The sequence below is a fragment of the Herpailurus yagouaroundi genome, unplaced genomic scaffold, assembly GCF_014898765.1.
Source record: "Herpailurus yagouaroundi ecotype Mexico unplaced genomic scaffold, PumYag 185, whole genome shotgun sequence".
Taxonomy (NCBI): domain Eukaryota; kingdom Metazoa; phylum Chordata; class Mammalia; order Carnivora; family Felidae; genus Herpailurus; species Herpailurus yagouaroundi.
This window is the reverse complement of record NW_024412416.1, coordinates 18820129-18839025: the sequence shown is the minus strand read 5'-3', so window position 1 is coordinate 18839025 and position 18897 is coordinate 18820129. Positions and strand designations below refer to the sequence as shown.

The window sequence follows — 18897 nt, the reverse complement described above, 5'->3', positions numbered from 1 at the left end:
GCAGTTTGAAAAGCAACTTTTGTGTCTGGCTCTGAAATTCAAGAGGAAACATTCTGTGTACGCAGACAAGCCAATCTCAGGGTATGTTTTCAGGGATGTGGATCCAAACTCCACAGGACATAAAGGGCTAGGTATTACGTTGACTCGCACTCAGAATTATAGGCAGCTGGGGCTGTGATCTTGATCCTGGCATTCTGTGTCCAAGAGATTTGACACCAACCGAAGGTAATTACCATGTACTATTACAAAGTCAGCCAGTTTTGTGTGAGCTCCCCAAAAGAAAAGGAGACTAGCAGAAGCTGGAAGTGTGTTCATTACTTTAGGGATCAGATGCTTGAGTCTTTGGACGTAAGTCAGTTCAGCTCTGTGCCCCCATTCCTGGCACCCACTCTTCAAAGGGGTATTTTGACTTCATGACTTTAATTGAGGAAGGCCATTTTTATCCCAATTTCAGAGCTTTCTTTCTTTCTTTCTTTCTTTCTTTCTTTCTTTCTTTCTTTCTTTTTAATGTTTATTCATCTTTGGGGGTGGAGGGAGGAACAGAGAGAGAGGGAGACACAGAATCCAAAGCAGGCTCCAGGCTCTGAGCTGCTAGCACAGAGCCTGACACAGGGCTCAAACCCACAAACCACGAGATCATGACCTGAGCTGAAGTTGGACGCTTAACTGACTGAGCCACCCAGGCGTCCCCCAATTTCAGAGGTTTCTATTTCTTCTAGTGTATGGGATGTTTCCAAACTGACTGCCAGTCTCCCTTCACAGTGGCTGTGATTTCAGCCCATCCTCTGAACACACATCTTCTCTGCCCTCTTGGAGTGCCAGGCAGATGACATTTGCCAATATTGATGCCTTTTGGTGATGTGGGGGCTCCAGAGCCCCCGTTAGAGCTAGTAACATGGTCTCCGCTACATACGTAACTTGTCCCTCATTCTTTCCACCACCGTTTTGTGCAACCAAAGGTTGTTGCCAGGTGAGAAGGGGATTCTTAAAAGACTTTGCAAAAATTATACTCATCCACTTCAATCGTGGAATGAATAATATTGTTAATATCGTGTTCTAGAGGGCCCAGGTCATTTCTGGAAAAAGTTCAGTTGCATATAGATATCTTTGCTAATTCAAAAGAATGTTATCTAAAGTGATCAGATAGTAATGTGCTCTCTGTAATGGCAGCAGCTGAGACCTTCACTGAGGGGCAGCTCAGGTGGGCAGATCACGGTGAGCATGTGAGCCCATACGCTTGGGCAAGTGGGAGAACTGAACCAAGTAGCTGTGACCCTTTGGCTGCTGATCCAAGGTCCAGTTCACTCTTCAAAAGGTTCTGGGTCCTCTTTATGCATGCATTTTCTTGGGCCTTTAATAATTTGTGAGAGGGTTTCAGGCCAACATTTGCATGAGACAAGTTCTACTAGCCCAGTGACAACTAAAAGTATGCAGAGAACAGTGTAGGGAAAGGCAATGCAGGAAAAGAAATGGGCTGATTCCAAGAGACAGACTCAATGCTGCTGTGTAAGCAGAGTCTTGGCACTCTGTCAAAGCAGACAGGTAGTGTTCCAGAAAACACTGTGGCTTGACCCTTAGCAAGCATTTAATTCCTTGTTCCACTAGAGCAAGCTTGATTTGTTTTTGATTTCTGTTAAGTGTTGTAATTGCTGGGAAAGATTTGTAGTTGTGAAAAGGTGCTTTGCAGAACATGCATTATGGTTTGTATTTTAATATTCTCTGATTTGGGCTATTTAGAAAAACCTCTTTTTTCTGGCATACCTGAAGTCAGCTTTTTTCAAACTGTGGGTGGCAGATCAGTAATCCAGTTTCCTAGGTCTCAACCACCGTTTTTGCAATGAAACAGAACAGAACAAAACATGTCAGTGTTTGTCTCACAGAGTAAAAATAATTAATTAGGGGTGATTTTCATTATTTCCAATTTTATGCTTCGAAGTCAGTCCTGCTGGTACCAAGGGCAGAGTCAGAACAGGGTGAGGAGGTATAAGGAGACCGCTGGTGCTCTGTCCAGTAGGAAAGGAGAGGGAGCTTTCTTATGCAGAGAACTGACCTCAAACAGAACTAAGTGTCTGCCTCCTGGGTGCCCTGTCTCAAGTGTGTGTGCAGAAGACTCCAGCAGGGGTCTGTAGAGCACTGCGGTTTACAGTTTCTAAACTTAGAGTAGGGTTTTCATCCGATCTGCCTTTCTTAGCTGTGTGGCCTTCTAAGTTACTTAATCCCTCTGAGCCTCAGTTTCCTCTCTTGTAAAGTAAAGAGACTGGCTCCTATGTCCTAGGGTTACTGTGAGGAGGGAATGTTATTGTTCACACTAGCTGCTTGGTCCAGTGCTCAGCACACAGACATTTAGAGCCTGAGTGTCTATAGCAGCCTTATCCACAATTGACAAAACTCGGAAGCAACCAAGACGTCCTCCAGTAGGTGGATGTGTACATAAACTGTGGTACCTCCGACGGTGGAATATTCCTTAGCAATAAAAAGAAATGAGCAATTGAGCCATGAAAAGACATGGAGGAACCTTAATGCACATAACTAAGTGAAAGAGGCCAATCTTAAAAGACTACATACTCTATGATTCCAATTATATGACAGTCTGGAAAAGACAAATCTGTGAGGCAGTAGACAGGTCAGTAGTCACGAGGGGTTGGGGAAGAGGGAGGGATGAATAGGTGGAGCACAGCGGACTTTTAGAGCAGAGGAAAAAAATCCGTTTGAGGTTTCCACTGCTGCTACGGTTTTATTATAGACGGCATATACAAGATAAAATTGAATATAACATGAGCTTTTAGCAATACTTTAATACCCATAATTTCCGATTTATATTATGTAAGCTTGCATAACATGCAACCGCTTGTACATCCATCTGACAAACTCACTATCCAAAAATCCTTTCTGAGCTTGATGCATCATCTAGGGCCATGGTTCTCAATCCTACTGGACCCGTATCCCATTCGCTAGCCTGAAATTAAATTCCCAGGTTAAGGGGGCGCCTGGGTGGCTGAGTCGGTTGAGCGTCCAACTCTTGATTTCAGCTCAGGTCATGGTCCCAGTGTCATAGGATTGAGCCCCGCGTTGGGCCCCATGCTGAGCGTGGAGCCTGGCTAAGATTCTCAATCTCTCTCTCTCTCTCTCTCTCTCTCTCTCTCTCTCAAAATTAAAAAAAAAAATCCCAGGTAATATAACTCACCTATAATCATAATTTCAAAATTAATATAATGCCACAACTGTAATAGAAAAAGATATAATAAGAGGCATTTCTGATAAAACATTCATTTCATGTGTAACCTACGTGCAAAACTACACTCAAGAGGATCCTGGGGTCAACAGATGCCGTGCTTGCTCATGTGGAGACTCACCATGAATGGGGCAGCTGTAAACACAGACTGATGCCGGCATGTTGTGCTGGGACTCAACTTCCCCCCGGTAGTGTTGTGTCATCTGTGACATGGTTTTCTGAAATTATGAAGCCCTGAACAAAACAAAGTATAGCCTTCCTTTGAATTGTGTACATAGTTATGTTCCTGGAGAATTGAGAGTATATTAAAACCACACAAGAATTACCATGCTTGAATGTAAAATGGAATTAGGTTCTAGGCTTGGATGATTAAACACAGAAACACAGTTTCACTTACACAGAGGTCTGGCAGGATGCTAGGATGTCAGGCACATTGTAGGATATATGGTATCTCTAGCCACTGCTTACTGAAAATCAGTGATGCTCCCCAACCTTTGTGACCATTAGACGCCATTAATTTCCAGAAGGCTCCACTGGTCCAGGACCCCTTCCTAGAGGTCAGAGGGCTGGTGATGTGGCTTGGGGCAATGGGAAGCATCTTCTAGGACCAGTTCATATCTCAGCCGAAGCAGCTCCTTAAGTCCTGGAGAAATGGGACAGTAGATAATAGTCTGCTTTTCTGGAGAGACATTTATTTCTTTATTCTGACTCAAATTTCCCCTTGTTCCCTACAAAAATCTTTTGAAGAAGGAGACTCAAGGGGCGTGGTCCATGAAAGCAATCATCAGCCACGCATGATCATTCCCTGAAGGACCCCATCTGCAGAGGGGAACAGCACTTCTTTCTGATCCCTGCTCCCAGCATATCATAAAAAGGTTGCCTTTCTCCATTGCATAACAGATGAGACACCAAGTTTATGCCTCCATGTTTACAGTGAGCCTTTTTACTTTAAGACCCTTTCTGTGTTGTTGTGGAAAAGAACCTATCGTACTGAGAAAAGCCCATGACGTGACATTTCTGTGATTAAGGCAGCAGAATATGGGTACGTTGGGCTTTTTCAAAAGCCGTGTTTGCAGGAAGATTGTACACAGAGGAGGTATTCGGTTACATATACCCAGAGGTGGTCAGGTTTAGTCTGGAGGTCACAAAAGGAGAAAGTGACTCACATGGCTATAGATGGCATCTCAAAAAATGGGGTGTCAGGAACCAGCCTTCATCTTCCATGTTTTTTTCTTTTTTTAAATTTCTATTCGCTTTGGTGGGGGGGGGCGGGGGGCATGGAAGGGGCAGAGAAATAGGGGGATAGAGGATCTGAAGTAGGCTCCGTGCTGACAGCAGAGAGCCTGATGAAGGGTTCGAACTCATGAGCCAGGAGATCACGACCTGAGCTGAAGTTGGATGCTCAACCAACCGAGCCACCCAGATGCTCCCATGTTTGTTTGTTTGTTTGTTTTCTTTTCTAGTCTAAGTTTAATAGAGATGTTTGTGAACTGGTTTAGAGGGGTGCGAGGTCATGGCCAACATTGGCCTTGCCCAGAGCCTGAGTTCTCAGTATTGTTCTAATAATCCATACCATCTTTTCTGTTTTGGAATGAAGCCTGATCTGTAACAATGTCATTCTTCTGAGAGTCTTCCTCCCAGAATTTCTCTGAGAATACCTGAGAGAGGTGGGGGAGCCTATACCCCTTCATTAAGAACTGCCCTTGAAAGAGTCCCTGCATAAAGAAAATAGAACCCATCCTAATTCCCGACAATAAGAGCATCTTGACAACCAAAAGGCCTACATGAGTAATACTTTACTTAGCAAATGCATATTGGGAAAACCATAGTATTTGCTATCTGAAAAGAAATATGATTAATTTTTAAACACCATTGGGAAAATTGACTTTTTCCCATCTGTATAAAGTTTGATGAATCTATACACAGGTATAGATTTGTGTAGCCATCACTGTAATGGTGCCCCTGGCATCCCTTCTCCATCCAGATAGGTGGTCTTTTCAAGAAGAGCATGTAAATGTGATCTCGCTGTTAGTGAGTTGGAGCCCGGTGTCGGTGTCAGTGTGCACTCGCACTGTCAGTAAGGAGCCTGCTTAGGATTCTCTCTCTCTCTCTCTCTCTCTCTCTCTCCCCTTCCCTTGCTCTCTCTCTCTCAAAATAAATAAACTTTAAGAAAAGTGTATCATTTTTTAAAAAGAAGAGAATGTTAATAACATTAGTATATCATATGGTAGGTATCCTTTTAAAACTAATTTATTGTCACTTAGCATAATGCCTCTGAGATTCCCCCAATTTCTTGTAAATGTCAACACTTGTTTCTTTTTCATTGGTAAGTAGTATTGCATTGTACAGATGCACCACCATTTATCCATTTACTGATTGAAGAACATTTGAGTTGCTTCCAATTTTCGCAGTTATGAATAGAGATGTTATAAACATTTGTTTTTACGTGAACATAATGTTCATTTCTCCAGGGTGGATACTCGGAAATAGGATTGCTGCCATATATAGTAAATGTATGTTTAACTTTATAAGTAACTGTCAAACTATTTTCCAAAGTGCCTGTACCGTTTTGTATTTCCATCAGCAATGTGTAAGAGTTCCTTCCAGTCACTGCGTCCTTGTCAGCACTTGGTATTTTCAGTAATTTTAATTTTAGGTATTCTAATGGGTTTATAGTTGTATCTCATCCTGGTTTTAATTTGCATTTTGCTAACAGTTAATGATGTTGAACATCCTTTCAAATGCTTTTTGACATCCTGTATCCTCTTTAAGGAAATGCTTCTCTTTGCATATTTTGCCCACTTTTCTGTTGGTTTGCTTTTTTCTTATTGTTGAGTTTTGAGAGTTCTTTATTATGCATACAAGTCAGCTATGAGGTTGGCAAATATTATTTCCTAGTTTGCACCTTGTCTTTTTATTCTCTAAATAGTGTTTTTTTATAGTGGACTTCATTTTGATGAAGTCCAGATTATTGGTTTTTTCCAATGGAGTTTGTTGTTGTTGTTGTTGTTGTTGTTCCACATCTTGGAACCCCTCACCCAACCTAAGGTCACGGGTTTCTTCTTTTTTTTTTTTTTAATTTTTTTTAACGTTTATTTATTTTTGAGACAGAGAGAGACAGAGCATGAATGGGGGAGGGTCAGAGAGAGGGAGACACAGAATCTGAAACAGGCTCCAGGCTCTGCGCGGGCAGCACAGAGCCCGACGCGGGGCTCGAACTCACGGACTGCGAGATCATGACCTGAGCCGAAGTCGGCCACTTAACCGACTGAGCCACCCAGGCGCCCCACGGGTTTCTTCTAAAAGTTTTATAGTCTTATATTCTACATTTAGATCTATGATCCATTTTGGGTTGGCTTTTGTGTAAGATATGACACTTAGGTTAAAGTTTAGTTTTTTGCCTATGGATTTCTAATTGTCCCAACACTGTTGGAAACACTATTCTTTCTCCATTGAATTCCTTTTGCACCTTTGTCAAAACTCAATTGGCCATATTTATGTGTGCCTATTTTTAGATTCTCTATTCTGTTCCACTGATCTATGTGCTTATCCCTTTGCTAATACCCCCCAGCTTTGATTACTATAACTTTATAGTAAGTTTCAAATTTGGGTAGTTTGAGTCCTCCAATTTTATCAGAATTGCTTTAGTTCTTCTAGTTTCTTTGCTTTTCCATATAAATTTCAGAATCGGCTTGTCTACATGTACAAGAAATCTTGCTGAGATTTTAATTGGTATTGTGTGGAATCTGTAGATCAACTTGGGGGTAATTAACATTTTTACTATGTTTAATCTGCCAATCCATGAACATAGTATATCTCTCCAATTATTTAGATCTTTGATTTCTTTCGTCAGAGTTTTATAGATTTTACATACAGATCCTATATGTGTTTTGTTAGATTTATACCTAAGCATTTTATTTTTTGGAAACTTTTGTAATGTTACAGATATTTAAATTTCAGTTTTTAGTCAGACATTGCTAGTCATGTTAGTTTCCTGTGGCTGCTGTAACAAAACTTGATGGCTTAAAACAGCAAATTTATTCTTTCACAGTTCTGGAGGCCAGAAGTCTATAATCAGTTTTGAGCTGAAATCAAGGTGTGGCAGGGCTGTGTTCCCTCCAGAGGCTGTAGGAGAATCTGTTCTTTGTCTTTTCCAACTTCTGGTGGCTGCCAGTATTCCTTTCTTGCAACCACATTACTCCAGTCTCTAACTCCATCTTAACATTGCCTATTCTCTGTGTTGAATCTCCCTTTGCCTCTCTTATACACTTCGGATGGCCTTAGGGCATTCCTAGATTATCCAGGACAGTCTTCTCAAGATTCTTAACTTAATCATATCTGCAAAAACTTTACCATATCGGGTAACAGTCACAGGTTTTTAGGGATTAGTACTTAATATCTTTGAGGACATTTTTCAGGCTACTACATTATTGTTTAGAAATGCAGGGCACCTTGATGGCTCAGTCAGTTAAGCTTCCGACTTCGGCTCAGGTCATGATCTCGCAGTTGTGAATTTGAGCCCCACGTCAGGCTCTGTACTGACAGCATAGAGCCTGGAACCTGCTTCGGATTCTGGGTCTCCCTCCCTCTCTGCCTCTCCCCTGCTCTCTCTCTCTCTCTCAAGCAATAAAATAAACATTAAAAAACATATAGAAATCAAGATTGTGTGTGTGTGTGCGTGTGTGTGTGTGTGTGTGCGATTTTGTGTGTTAACCTTGTGTCCTGCAACTTTGTGCTAAACTCACTTATGAATGTTAGGAGCTTTCGGTAGATTCTCTGGGATTTTCTACAGATAATCATGTCATCTTCAAATAGTGACACTTTTACTTCTTTCTTTCCAATCTGTTTGACTTCTGTTTCTTTTTCTTACCTTATTACATTGACTAGGACTGCCAATACAATGTTGTATAGGAGTGGTGAAAGTAGATATTCTTGCTTTGTTCCTAATCTTAGGAGGAAAGCGTTCGGTCATTCATCATTAAGTATGATGTTAGCTTCTATTTCTTCTTTGCTGAATTTTTTTTGATCATGAGTGGATGTAGAATTTTGTCATATGATTTTTCTTCATCAACTGATATAATTATATATTTTTTCCTTCTTTAGATTATTAATAGGTTGAATTACATTCATTGATTTCTAATATTGAAACAGCCTTGCATTACTGGGACTAACCCCACTTCATTGTGATGTATTATTATTCTTATTCATTGCTGGTTTTGATTTGGACTATTGTGTTGAGGTTTTTTATGTGTATATTCATTAGAGATATTGGTCTGTAGTTGTTTTTTCTTATGCTGTCTTTTTTCTGGCCTTGGTATGTGGGTAGTTCTAGCCTCAAAATGAATTGGGAAGTATTCCTTCTTCTTTTTAATGGAAGATATTGTGGAACTTTGGTGTTATTTCTTCTTTATATGTTTCATAGAATTTTCCAGTGAAAACTTCTGGGCCTAATGATATTCGTTTCCAGAAGATCTATAACTAATTTAATTTATTCTATAGTTATATGACATTTTTAGGTTACCTATGCCATATTGGGTGAATTTTGGTAGTTTGTAGTTTTTGAGAAATTAGTCCATTTCATCCAAGTTGTCAAATATATATGCATAATATTGCTCATTGTATTCTGTTATTTTTATAATATATGTAGTATCCATAGTTGAATCCTCTTTTTATTTTCTGACAAGTTGTGCCTTCTCTCTCTTTTCCTTTGCTAGTGATTTATCAATTTTATGGATCTTTTCAAAGAACCAGCTTTTGGTTTACTGCTTTTTCTCTATTGTTTTTTCTGTTTTCGGTTTCATTGATTTCTTTATTATTTCCTCCCTTTTGCTTGCTTTGGGCTTATTTTGCACTTCTTTTTTCTAATTTCTTAAGGTGGAAGCTCAAATTATTTGAGACTTGTCTTCTTTTTAATATAAACATTTAATGCTATAAATTTCCTTATAAGCACTATTTAGCTACCTTTGACAAATTTTGATATGCTGTAGTTTCATTTTAATAAAAATGTTTTCTAATATGCATTGTGACTTACTCTTTGATCCATTGTCAAGTGTGTGTTGTTTAATTTCCAACTGGTTTGAGATTTTCCTATTTTTTGTATTGATTTCTAGATTAATTCCATTATAATCTGAAGTATACTTTGCATAATTTCAATTCTTTAAGTTTGTTGAGATTTATTGTGTGACCCATGATATGTTCTACCTTGGTGAATGTTTGGTTTTTGAAATTTGCAATTTCTTTCTGGGTTTGGGATTTGGGTTTTCTTAATCACTCAAGCCTCTTTCTGGAAGGTTGTCACTCACATCCCATTCCTTTCTTTCTCTAGGACACCCACGATGTGCGGAGTGATGATGAGGATGGGTATGGAGAGGACGAGGAAGAGGAGGAGGAGGAGGAGGAAGAAGCCACCAAAGGCAAAGAGAGAGACTGTTTAAAGAATGGCCTCGGGGCCAACAGGCATCTCATTCTCAATGGTCAACATGGCCGTTAGGTTGAAGTCCATGCAGCTACCGGGTCACAGTGTCCTCTAAGGGCTGCTGGAAGCCAGAGTTGCTTCCCCCTCCACAGCTGTGGCCTACAGGAGCCACAGGGACCCCAGATTCTGCCCTTTCCTCTTTTCAACCACTACCTTCCTCTCCCCCTGAGATGTATTTAACAAAATGTTGTTAATTTGTGTTAAAATGTTAAATATAGCATCCCTATGGATTTTACTGCAGTTAGGACTCAGACTGGTCAAAGATTTCAAGGATTTCTCCAGAGTCCCATTTCAGTTCAGTTGTGTTCATTCATATATGTGAGACTGGTGGTTTTCCATGCACTCACGTCATGCCAGTAGGACTTTGCACCTTGCCACCTTGCTCACTCTCAGGATTACTTGAGAGGTTCTAAGGGAACCCACTTTTTCAGGTGTGTTCAGCCACAGAGAACAGCTCATTGCCTCCCAAAGTGATGTAGAGGACGCAATGCAAAGTGGCAGAAGGACTAAAGGAGGTGACCAGGCTTCCAGGGCTCACTGGCCACTTTCTGATGTGGGTGGTTTTTTTAAACCTTCCAAGCCTTGGTGTCCAGTGGGAATAGTAATATTTGCCTGGCCTACCTCATGGAGTTGGAGTAAGGATCAAATGAGATAACAACAGAAGGAAAGCGTATAACTGCCAACTGCAATGTGACTGTTACCTGACCCTGTTTTCACTATGATGCCAACTCTGTTTGGGAGACAGAAACCTGGCTACACTTGGCACTGACTGGGCCTGAACAAAAGGCACAATCTTAAAAAATTTATTTTAAATGTATCTGGAGATACACAGAAGTGCAAATATCCAGAAGGTTGTTTCTATTATATTTGGTAATAGCTACCCAGGGATGATTCTCAAATTCCCCCAAATTCCCTACCCCCAGGTCCCCTGGCCAGTGGAGGCAGCCTGGGCCCCAATTCCTTATTGTCTTTTGCTGGCCTCTCACTCGCTTCCTGAGAAGGAAGCTTTCCTGCCCCTGCCCCTGCCCTGAGCCCCTCCTTCAGGCTGGCAGAGCTGCCCAGACAGCAGTAGGATCCCTCTGGGGGCCTGTCCCGGAGAGTCAGACCCAGGGCAGGCTGCTCACCTAGCCATTATTTCCCGGAAAACCTGAGCCTTTGGGGCATGACATGCGTGCGAGCTGTTGACCCAAGTGAAATCTTAGAAACAGAAAGAGGATGCCACACTCTTTCATCTCTGCTATGCAACCCAATCAGACTGCTCAACAGTAAGACAGAACAAAACAAAAGGCTGCAAAATACCCCCTGAGAAATGTCCAAGGACAAGTGTTAGAGTCAATGGAAGCTCTTGGGGCTGCAGACCACTCAGGGAATACAGATACAAATACCAATACAGATACAGATACCAATACAGGCTGGTGGGTCAGTAGCCTGCTGGCGGCCCCCTCAGGGGGCACATCTGAGCCCAGAGTGCAGGGCAGACCTGAGACTTAGGGTTCAGCTGGCTGAGGAGAGGCTGAGCCTTGCAGAGGAAGAGCTTGAATGGAACACACAAATACCCCTCCACACACACACACACACACCAATCTCTCATACTTTGGGGGCCACATTTTGCACTTTTGTCCCATTTGCTTGGGGCCCCTATTATAAAACCAAGTGGGAGTTAGGGCTGCGAGGGCTGGCAAGACATCCACACAGGCCCCCCTGATGCGGGCTGCTGCTGAGTGGAAAGGCACGGCCCAGCAAGGGGTCCCCGGTTTTTATTCTTTAATAAAAAGATGTTTTTAAAATCTTCAGGATAAACAAAGACAAAACTCAAAACCCTTGCTAATTCTTTCCCCGTCAAGATCTCTTCCTGAAGAGTCATTAGAACAACAGAAAACCCTATGTAAAGTTTTCTCTGCCTGTTATTTGCTTTTATGAGTACAATGACATAGGCATCACATGTACAATGTTATATTATAAATCTAGAATGCCTCCACTCCCTTTAGGACATAGCTGTTAAATTATTATTATTATATTATTATTATTGGTGGAAGAAAAATCCCATTGAGACACTATGTTTTATGTTTCCAGTTAACAGACTGTTTTTTTCCTTGATTTATTTTGGTCTTGTCTCTGTACCAAATTATCTTCTCACTTAAGGTAAAAACATGTTTATTGGCTGCTGTAGCCTCCAGTTCTTTTTTTTTTTTTTCTTATTTAAATGTGAAAGGTAAACTTGATAGGCCAACTTCAGCTCTCTCTGATACAACCGGAAGCACTGAACTACCTCTGGAAAGGTAGATATGCATTTTTGTAACATCTTCTATGGCTTTTGTGGTCATTTTAAAGGTCACCTCTCTTCCTACCAGAACCAAGGGCTCACACTATGCCAGATGACTTTATAAAAACACAGTCCACTGTGCCACCAATGTTATCATAATGGTGAAGACTTACAATAAAGCAAAGACAGAATCCGGAGGAGTAGATTCAGCACACACATTGCTTGGCTTCTGAGAGATCATTATCGCTCTCACCGACAAGTGGAAAAAAAAAGATTTGCCTCTAGAAATGCCCTGCCGGAAATCAGAGGGAACAGGGAGAAGGGTAGAACCAATTTAGGACACTAAGGCTGCTGCCTTTGGCGTATCAGACTCCAGACAAGAGGAAATAGGCCTGACGGGGGTGACCCGCTTGGCTGCAGACAGTGCGGACGGACCAGCGTGGGCTGGGGTCTAACCTGGGTCATGGCATCTGGGGCATGTGGTGCAAGGCAATGTTGAAGTGCTAAGAAAGGGGACTGATCCGAAAGGAACTTTCTTGACCACATTTTCACTGTGACTGTAGAGCAAGTAGACATTCAACAGATAGAATGTTACGAGCAACTTTATGTCAGTAAATTTGAAGGTGTGAACAAAATGTGTAAGTTCCTAGAAAAATGCAACTTGTTAACATGGGCACAAAAAGAAGTAGATATTTAAATAGCTATCTAAATGAAACAAAATTCAATCCAAAATTTTGAAATCCACTCCTCTACCCCCTACACACACAAAATCTTTAGGCCCAGATGGTTCATCCAGTGGATTCTTCCAATATTTAAGGAGTAATTAACACAGGTATTATACAAACTTCTGTAGAGACCAAAGGAACACATCCATACTTGTCTCATAAGGCCTGCATAATCTCAATACTAAAATCTGAAAAGAATATTAGGAGGCAAAAACCCAACAACTATTAGCTAAATCATTTGTGAACATAAGTACAAAATTCTTCAACACAAACTGAATTCAACAATATGTAAAGAAGAGAATGCATGACAGACAAGTTGGGTTTATTTCAGGAAGTTGTGGTTGATTTATTATTTGAAAATCAATGTTACCATTTTAAAAGAGTAAAGGAAAAAGCCATATCTTCAAAAGCTTTAGATAAAATTCAACAACTATTTATTTGAAAAAAAAAAACTTCACAGAAAAGTAAGAAGGAACTTCCTTAACCTGATTTAATAGCACCTTCAAAAAGCATCAAGCCAGCATCATATGATGCTATAATGGCCAAATACTGAAAGCTTTCCCCAAAGGGATGAGCACTGAGACAAGGATGTCCATTAATGATGCCCATCATCCTGAATATATTCAACATTGTATTTTTCATCCTGCCTAATGTAATATTTCAAGAAATAAAAATTGTGAGGCTTGAAAAAAGTAAATAAAAACTCATATTACAAATGAAATGCAAAACATCCCACACAGTGTGTGTGTGTGTGTGTGTTTAAATTTATACAGAAATATCAAGAAACAAGACTGGCTAAGACAATCTTTAAAATAACAAAGCAAGAGAACTCATTTTACTAAGTACCAGGACATACTACCAAAAAAGATAGTAAAGCAGTGTGAGATTGGTATGAGGATAGACAGAACAATAAAATTGTATAAAGACCAGGAACAAACTCATGCATATATGCACAGTTGGCTATCTTAAGGATAAAAATTAAACTTGATCCTTACCTAACACCATATACAAAATAAATTCCAGGTGTTTTTGTAGATCTAAATGTGAAAAAGCTTCCAGAGAAAAACATAAGAGGACATTCATCTTCATGACCTTAAGATAAGCAAAGGATTCTTAAAAAGCAATATGGGGTGCACCTGGGTGGCTCAGTCAGTTAAGCATCTGACTTTGGCTCAGGTCATGATCTCACGGTTCATGAGTTCAAGCCCCTAGTCGGCCTCTCTGCTGACACTGTGGAGCCTGCTTGGGATCTTTCTCCCTCTCTCCACACATCCCCTGCTTGCACGCTCTCTTTCTCTCTTTCTGTCTCAATAGAAATAAAACTTAAAAAAATAAAGCATTACACATAAAGGAAAACATTAACAAATCAGAGTAAATAATAAAGAAATTTTATTTCTCAATAGACACCATGAAGAGAGTGAAAGGGAAAGCCATAGAGCAGGAGAAAATATCTGCAATACTTAAAACTGACAAGACTCATATGCAACACATATAAAGAACTCCTACAAATAAAATCTGACAACCCAATTAAAAAAAAATCAACAAGGCACTTAACCAGATGCTTTACAGAATACCATAACAGTTAATATATGAAAAGGCGCTCAATTTCATTAATCATTAGGAAGGCTGCTAGTACCAAGCAGCGATCACGTGGAACAATAAGAACTTACACACTGCCGCAGGAGTATCATTACAACCACTTTGAAAATGTTTGTCATTTCCTAAAATTGGATGTATGTGCATATTACAATCCAGCAGCTTTACTACTAGGTGCGTATCTAAAAAGCACATACATGAACTTCAAAAGAATGCATATGCATGTTCTTATCAGCAGTGTTCGTGATAGCCTAAACAAGTCATTTCCAAATACCCATTAAGAGTAGAATGGGTAAGTAAATTGTGGTAGACAGTAAAACCTTGGTTTACGAGCATAATTTGTTCTGTAAACATGCTTGTAATCCAAAGCACTTGTATATCAAAGCGAATTTCCTCATAAAAAATAATGGAAACTCAGATGTTTCATTCTACAACCCAAAAATATTCATATACAAGTTATTACAATACAGTAATATAATAGAAAATATTAAAGAAAATAGAAAATATAAAGAAAAACAAATTAACCTGCACTTACTTTTGAAGACCTTCACAGCTGGTGTGAGGGAGACAAGAGAGAGGAGGGTTATTATGACTTTCACTGTCACTAATGGAATCACTGCTATTGGCTCAGTGGAATCTTTCCTTTACGTGCAACTTTAACAAGGAATCTATCCAATGACAGTTGCTTTTGCAGCCTTATGAGGATTTCGCAGAAATGTGACTTTGCATTGTTGCTAAACAGATTCATCCCTCGCACTGCTACAGCCTTATTCGGTGGTGCTTTTCTACAAAACTTTGCACTGTCTCCCACATTTTACACATCTCCCTAATCTCATTTGAAGTGAGGGATTCCTCCCCCCTTTTCTCCTCCTCCTCTGCAAACAAGATGCAGATGTAGACTTCTTATAAAATCTTGCAATTTTGGCCAGTCGCATACCTCATTCGTACTTCTTGATGACTTCTTAACTTCCATTGTAATCATCTCCTTATTCTCACTGCCTTTCTTTTCAACCTTTTTCTTTTTAAAAAAATTTTTTTCAGTGTTTATTTATTTTTGAGAGACAGAGTGTGAGCAAGGGAAGGTTGGAGAGAGAGGGAGACACAGAATCAGAGGCAGGCTCCAGGCTCTGAGCTGTCAGCACAGAGCCCAACACAGGGCTCAAACCCACGAACCATGAGACCATGACCCAAGCCAAAGTTGGACACTTAACTGACTGAGCCACCCAGATGCCCCTCAACCTTGTTCTGCCTGGGGGCCATTGTATATGCTTGCACGGATGTTGACTACAGTACAGTATCAATAAACTCTTGTCATATACTGTATTTAACATAACTGGTAATAAGGTGGTAGAGGAAAGGGTATATATCTGCAGGCAGCCTGACCTAGAATGAAGCAAAGCATTCTTAAGCTCACTTTTGGATGGAAAAGCAAAGGACTGTCTATAGGTGCTTCGCAGTGACAAAAAATATTGTGGGCACCTTCCAATGTTCTGAAAAAAATCACTCATTTCTGCCAAAAACCTTGGCCTGAGACCAAGCATCTCACCCACATTCTCGCAGAGAGAGACCAAGAGAAAGAGAGAGAGAAGAACCATTGGCACAACCGTGATCAAGTGATATTCAGCATCCATACTATTCATATTGCAAGACATTGCTCATTTTATCAAGTTAAAATTTATTAAATGTGTTTGGTAGTCTTGTGGAACACTTGCAGAACAAGTTACTGGCAATCCAAGGTTTTATTGTATTTATATTATGGGATACAATATAGCAATGGAAGTGAACTGGTATTTACAACAATGTAGCTTCATCTTCCTATCTGTTTTTCAAAAGAAGCTAATGGAAAATGAATATATAATTTACATTTCCATCTTTTCATAAAGTTCAAAAACAGACAAAACTAATCTATGATGGAAAAAGTCAGAGGGTGCCTGGGTGGCTCTGTTGGTTAAGCATCCAACACTTGGTTTCAGCTCAGATCATGATATTGTGGTTTTGTGAGTTCAAGCCCTGCATTGGGTTCTGTGCTGGCAATGCAGAGCCTGCTTGGGATTCTCTCTTTCCCTCTCTCTCTGCCCCTCCCTCATTAATGCCCTGTCTCTCTCAAAATAAATAAATAAACTTAAAAAAAGAAAAAGTCAGGATGCTTGTTACGTTTGGGGAGAAGAGATACTGTGCCCGGACTGGGTCAGAGTGGGTTTTAAGGTACCACTGACTTTCTGCATCTTGACCTGGATAGGGCTTACATGAGTGTGTTGAGTTTGTGATAGATCATCAAACTGTACACTTGTGGTTTGTATGCTTTTATGTAGGTATAAGTTTCTTAAAAAGTTGTGAAAATGAGGGGCTCGGGTGGCTCAGTCAATTAAGCATCTGACTCTTGGTTTTGGCTTAGGTCATAATCATCTCACGGTTTGGTTCATGAGATCAAGCCCTGCGTTGGGCTCTGCACTGGCAGTTTGGGATAATAATAACGTGATATAGGTGTGCCTGGGTGGCTCAGTCGATTAAGCATCTAACTCTTGGTTTCAGCTCAGGTCATGATCTCACAGTTTCCTGACTTCCAACCCTGAATAGGGCTCTGGGCTGGCAGTGCAGAACCTGCTTGGGATTCTGTCTCCCTCTCTCTCTTCCCCTTGTCCACTCATGCTGTCTCTGTCTCTATCAAATAAATAAAATAAATAATAAGGTAAAATAATAAATGCACATGATGCACATAATGTTCATGTACATGCCTTAGGTCTCTCTCCCTCCCTCTCTCTCTGTCCCTCCCCTGCTCACGCTTTCTCTCTCTTTCTCAAAATAAATAAACTTTTAAAAAATTGGTTAAAAAAAAGAAAAGTTGAAGGGATCTGTTATATTCACCCATATTGTTACTCATTCTGTTGTGTTCTCTTCCTTCCTGGTATTCTAAGTTTCCTTCTTTTATCATGCCTTTCTGTCTTGAATATTCTCTTTAGACACTTTTTGGGGGTAGGTGCTGATAATTTCTTGCTTCCTTTAGCTAAGGAGGTTCTCATTTTCCCTTCATTCCTAAAGGATATTTTTGCTGGGTATAGAATTATAGAATAAATAACTATATAATTATAGTTAGTTTCTTTCAGCATTTGAAAAATGTTTCCTTCCAGTTTTTATGGTCTCTGATGAGAAATCTGTCCTTATTTGAATTGTCTGTCCCCTATTGATAGATGTCATGTGTCTCTTGACACTGTAAGTTTTGTCTTCAGTTTTTAAAAGTTTGATTATGACACATGTTGATATGAATTTCTTTGGATTTATCCTATATTGTGTTTCCTCAGCTTCTTAAATCTATAGGCTTATGTCTAACTGAATGAAGAAAATTTTCAGTCATTATTTATTTGAAGACTTTTCCAGCCCCTCTCTTTTTTTTCCTTTCCCATCTGGGAGTCCAATGACACACATATTAGTTCTTCAGTTACACTTACACAGGTCCATGGGGCTACCTTCATGGTTTTGTTTGGGGTTATTTTGTTTGTTTTTAATGTTTATATTATTTTTCAGAGAGAATGTGAGCAGGGGAGGGGCAGAGAGAGAGACTCTGAAGTGGGCTCTGCGCCAACAAGCAACGAGCCTGACATGGGGCTCAAACTCACGAACCATGAGATCATGACCTGAGCCAAGGTCAGCTGCTCAACCAACTGAGATGCCCAGGCACCGCATGTTTTTGTTTGTTGGTTCACTCTATTTTCTCAGGCTCCCCACCAGACTTAGGCTGATACACTGATGCCACCCTGGCTGGTAGGGACACCTCATTGCTTCCCCATGTGGCTTCCACTGACACTGCAGAGCAGGGTGAGTTCTCATTATTGATAGAGTGTAGTGAAAGTCCTATTTCACTCTGCCTTCTCTGACACCAGCCCAGTGTAGGGAGGGGGGCAGTATGCCTTGTTACAGCTGCTGAAAATCTAGATTTCTCCACTGATCTTTGCTGATAGAAGTAGGGGAAAAGCATAGTTTTTCCCATAGTGTTAGGGTAGAGAAGTTATTGTCATTGCTCAATGTCTTGCTAAGCTCTCTTTTCTAGTCTCTTGGCTAGAGAGAATGGGGCTTTTGGAGGGCTGTCTGTGCCTGTGATTTGCTAGCTTCTCCAGCACTCAGTCCTGGATTTATGAGGTAGAAGGAAAACCCAAGGAAGTCACTACTGTTGTTCCTTGGATCCTGAGGTCCCTAGCCAGTCTGCTTTCTTTTCTCCACCTTTCAGTGTCTTTTCATGTTTGCTTGATGTTTTGTATCCAGTGTTTGTAACTGTACTTAGTGGGCAGAATAGGAAGAAGTGCATTTACTCCATCTTGTCTAGAAGTCTTCTCTTGTAATAATTAAGTTTATTCCATTCATGGTATAACACTTATATTTGGTCTAAGTTCTCTCTTATTTTCAGATTTTAAATTTCTCCTCCTTTTTATCTTTTCTGTGGGGATTATTTTGCAGTGCATGTAGGTATGTGTTTCCCTTCTGTGAATCTGGAAGCTTTACAGTCATGTTAGACTTCTGAATGGTTAACTTTATACATATTATGTGTGAGGTTATAATTTCAGATATTAACTAGAGTTTCCTAGCTTCCAGTCTTAGTAGAGCTCTGGCTCAC

The 18897-nt window shown here is 40.3% G+C and overlaps 1 protein-coding gene across 1 annotated transcript in view; it reads left to right on the top strand.

The window, feature by feature from the left end:
- The window catches only part of CERS3 (ceramide synthase 3), a 105177-nt gene extending 93304 nt beyond the window's left edge, over window positions 1-11873 (top strand). Inside the window, exon 12 of the mRNA XM_040493791.1 lies at window positions 9558-11873. Coding sequence (XP_040349725.1) covers window positions 9558-9722 — 165 coding nt within the window. The 3' untranslated portion in view covers window positions 9723-11873. The remainder of the gene's footprint in view (window positions 1-9557) is intronic.
- Window positions 11874-18897: the final 7024 nt, after the last annotated feature.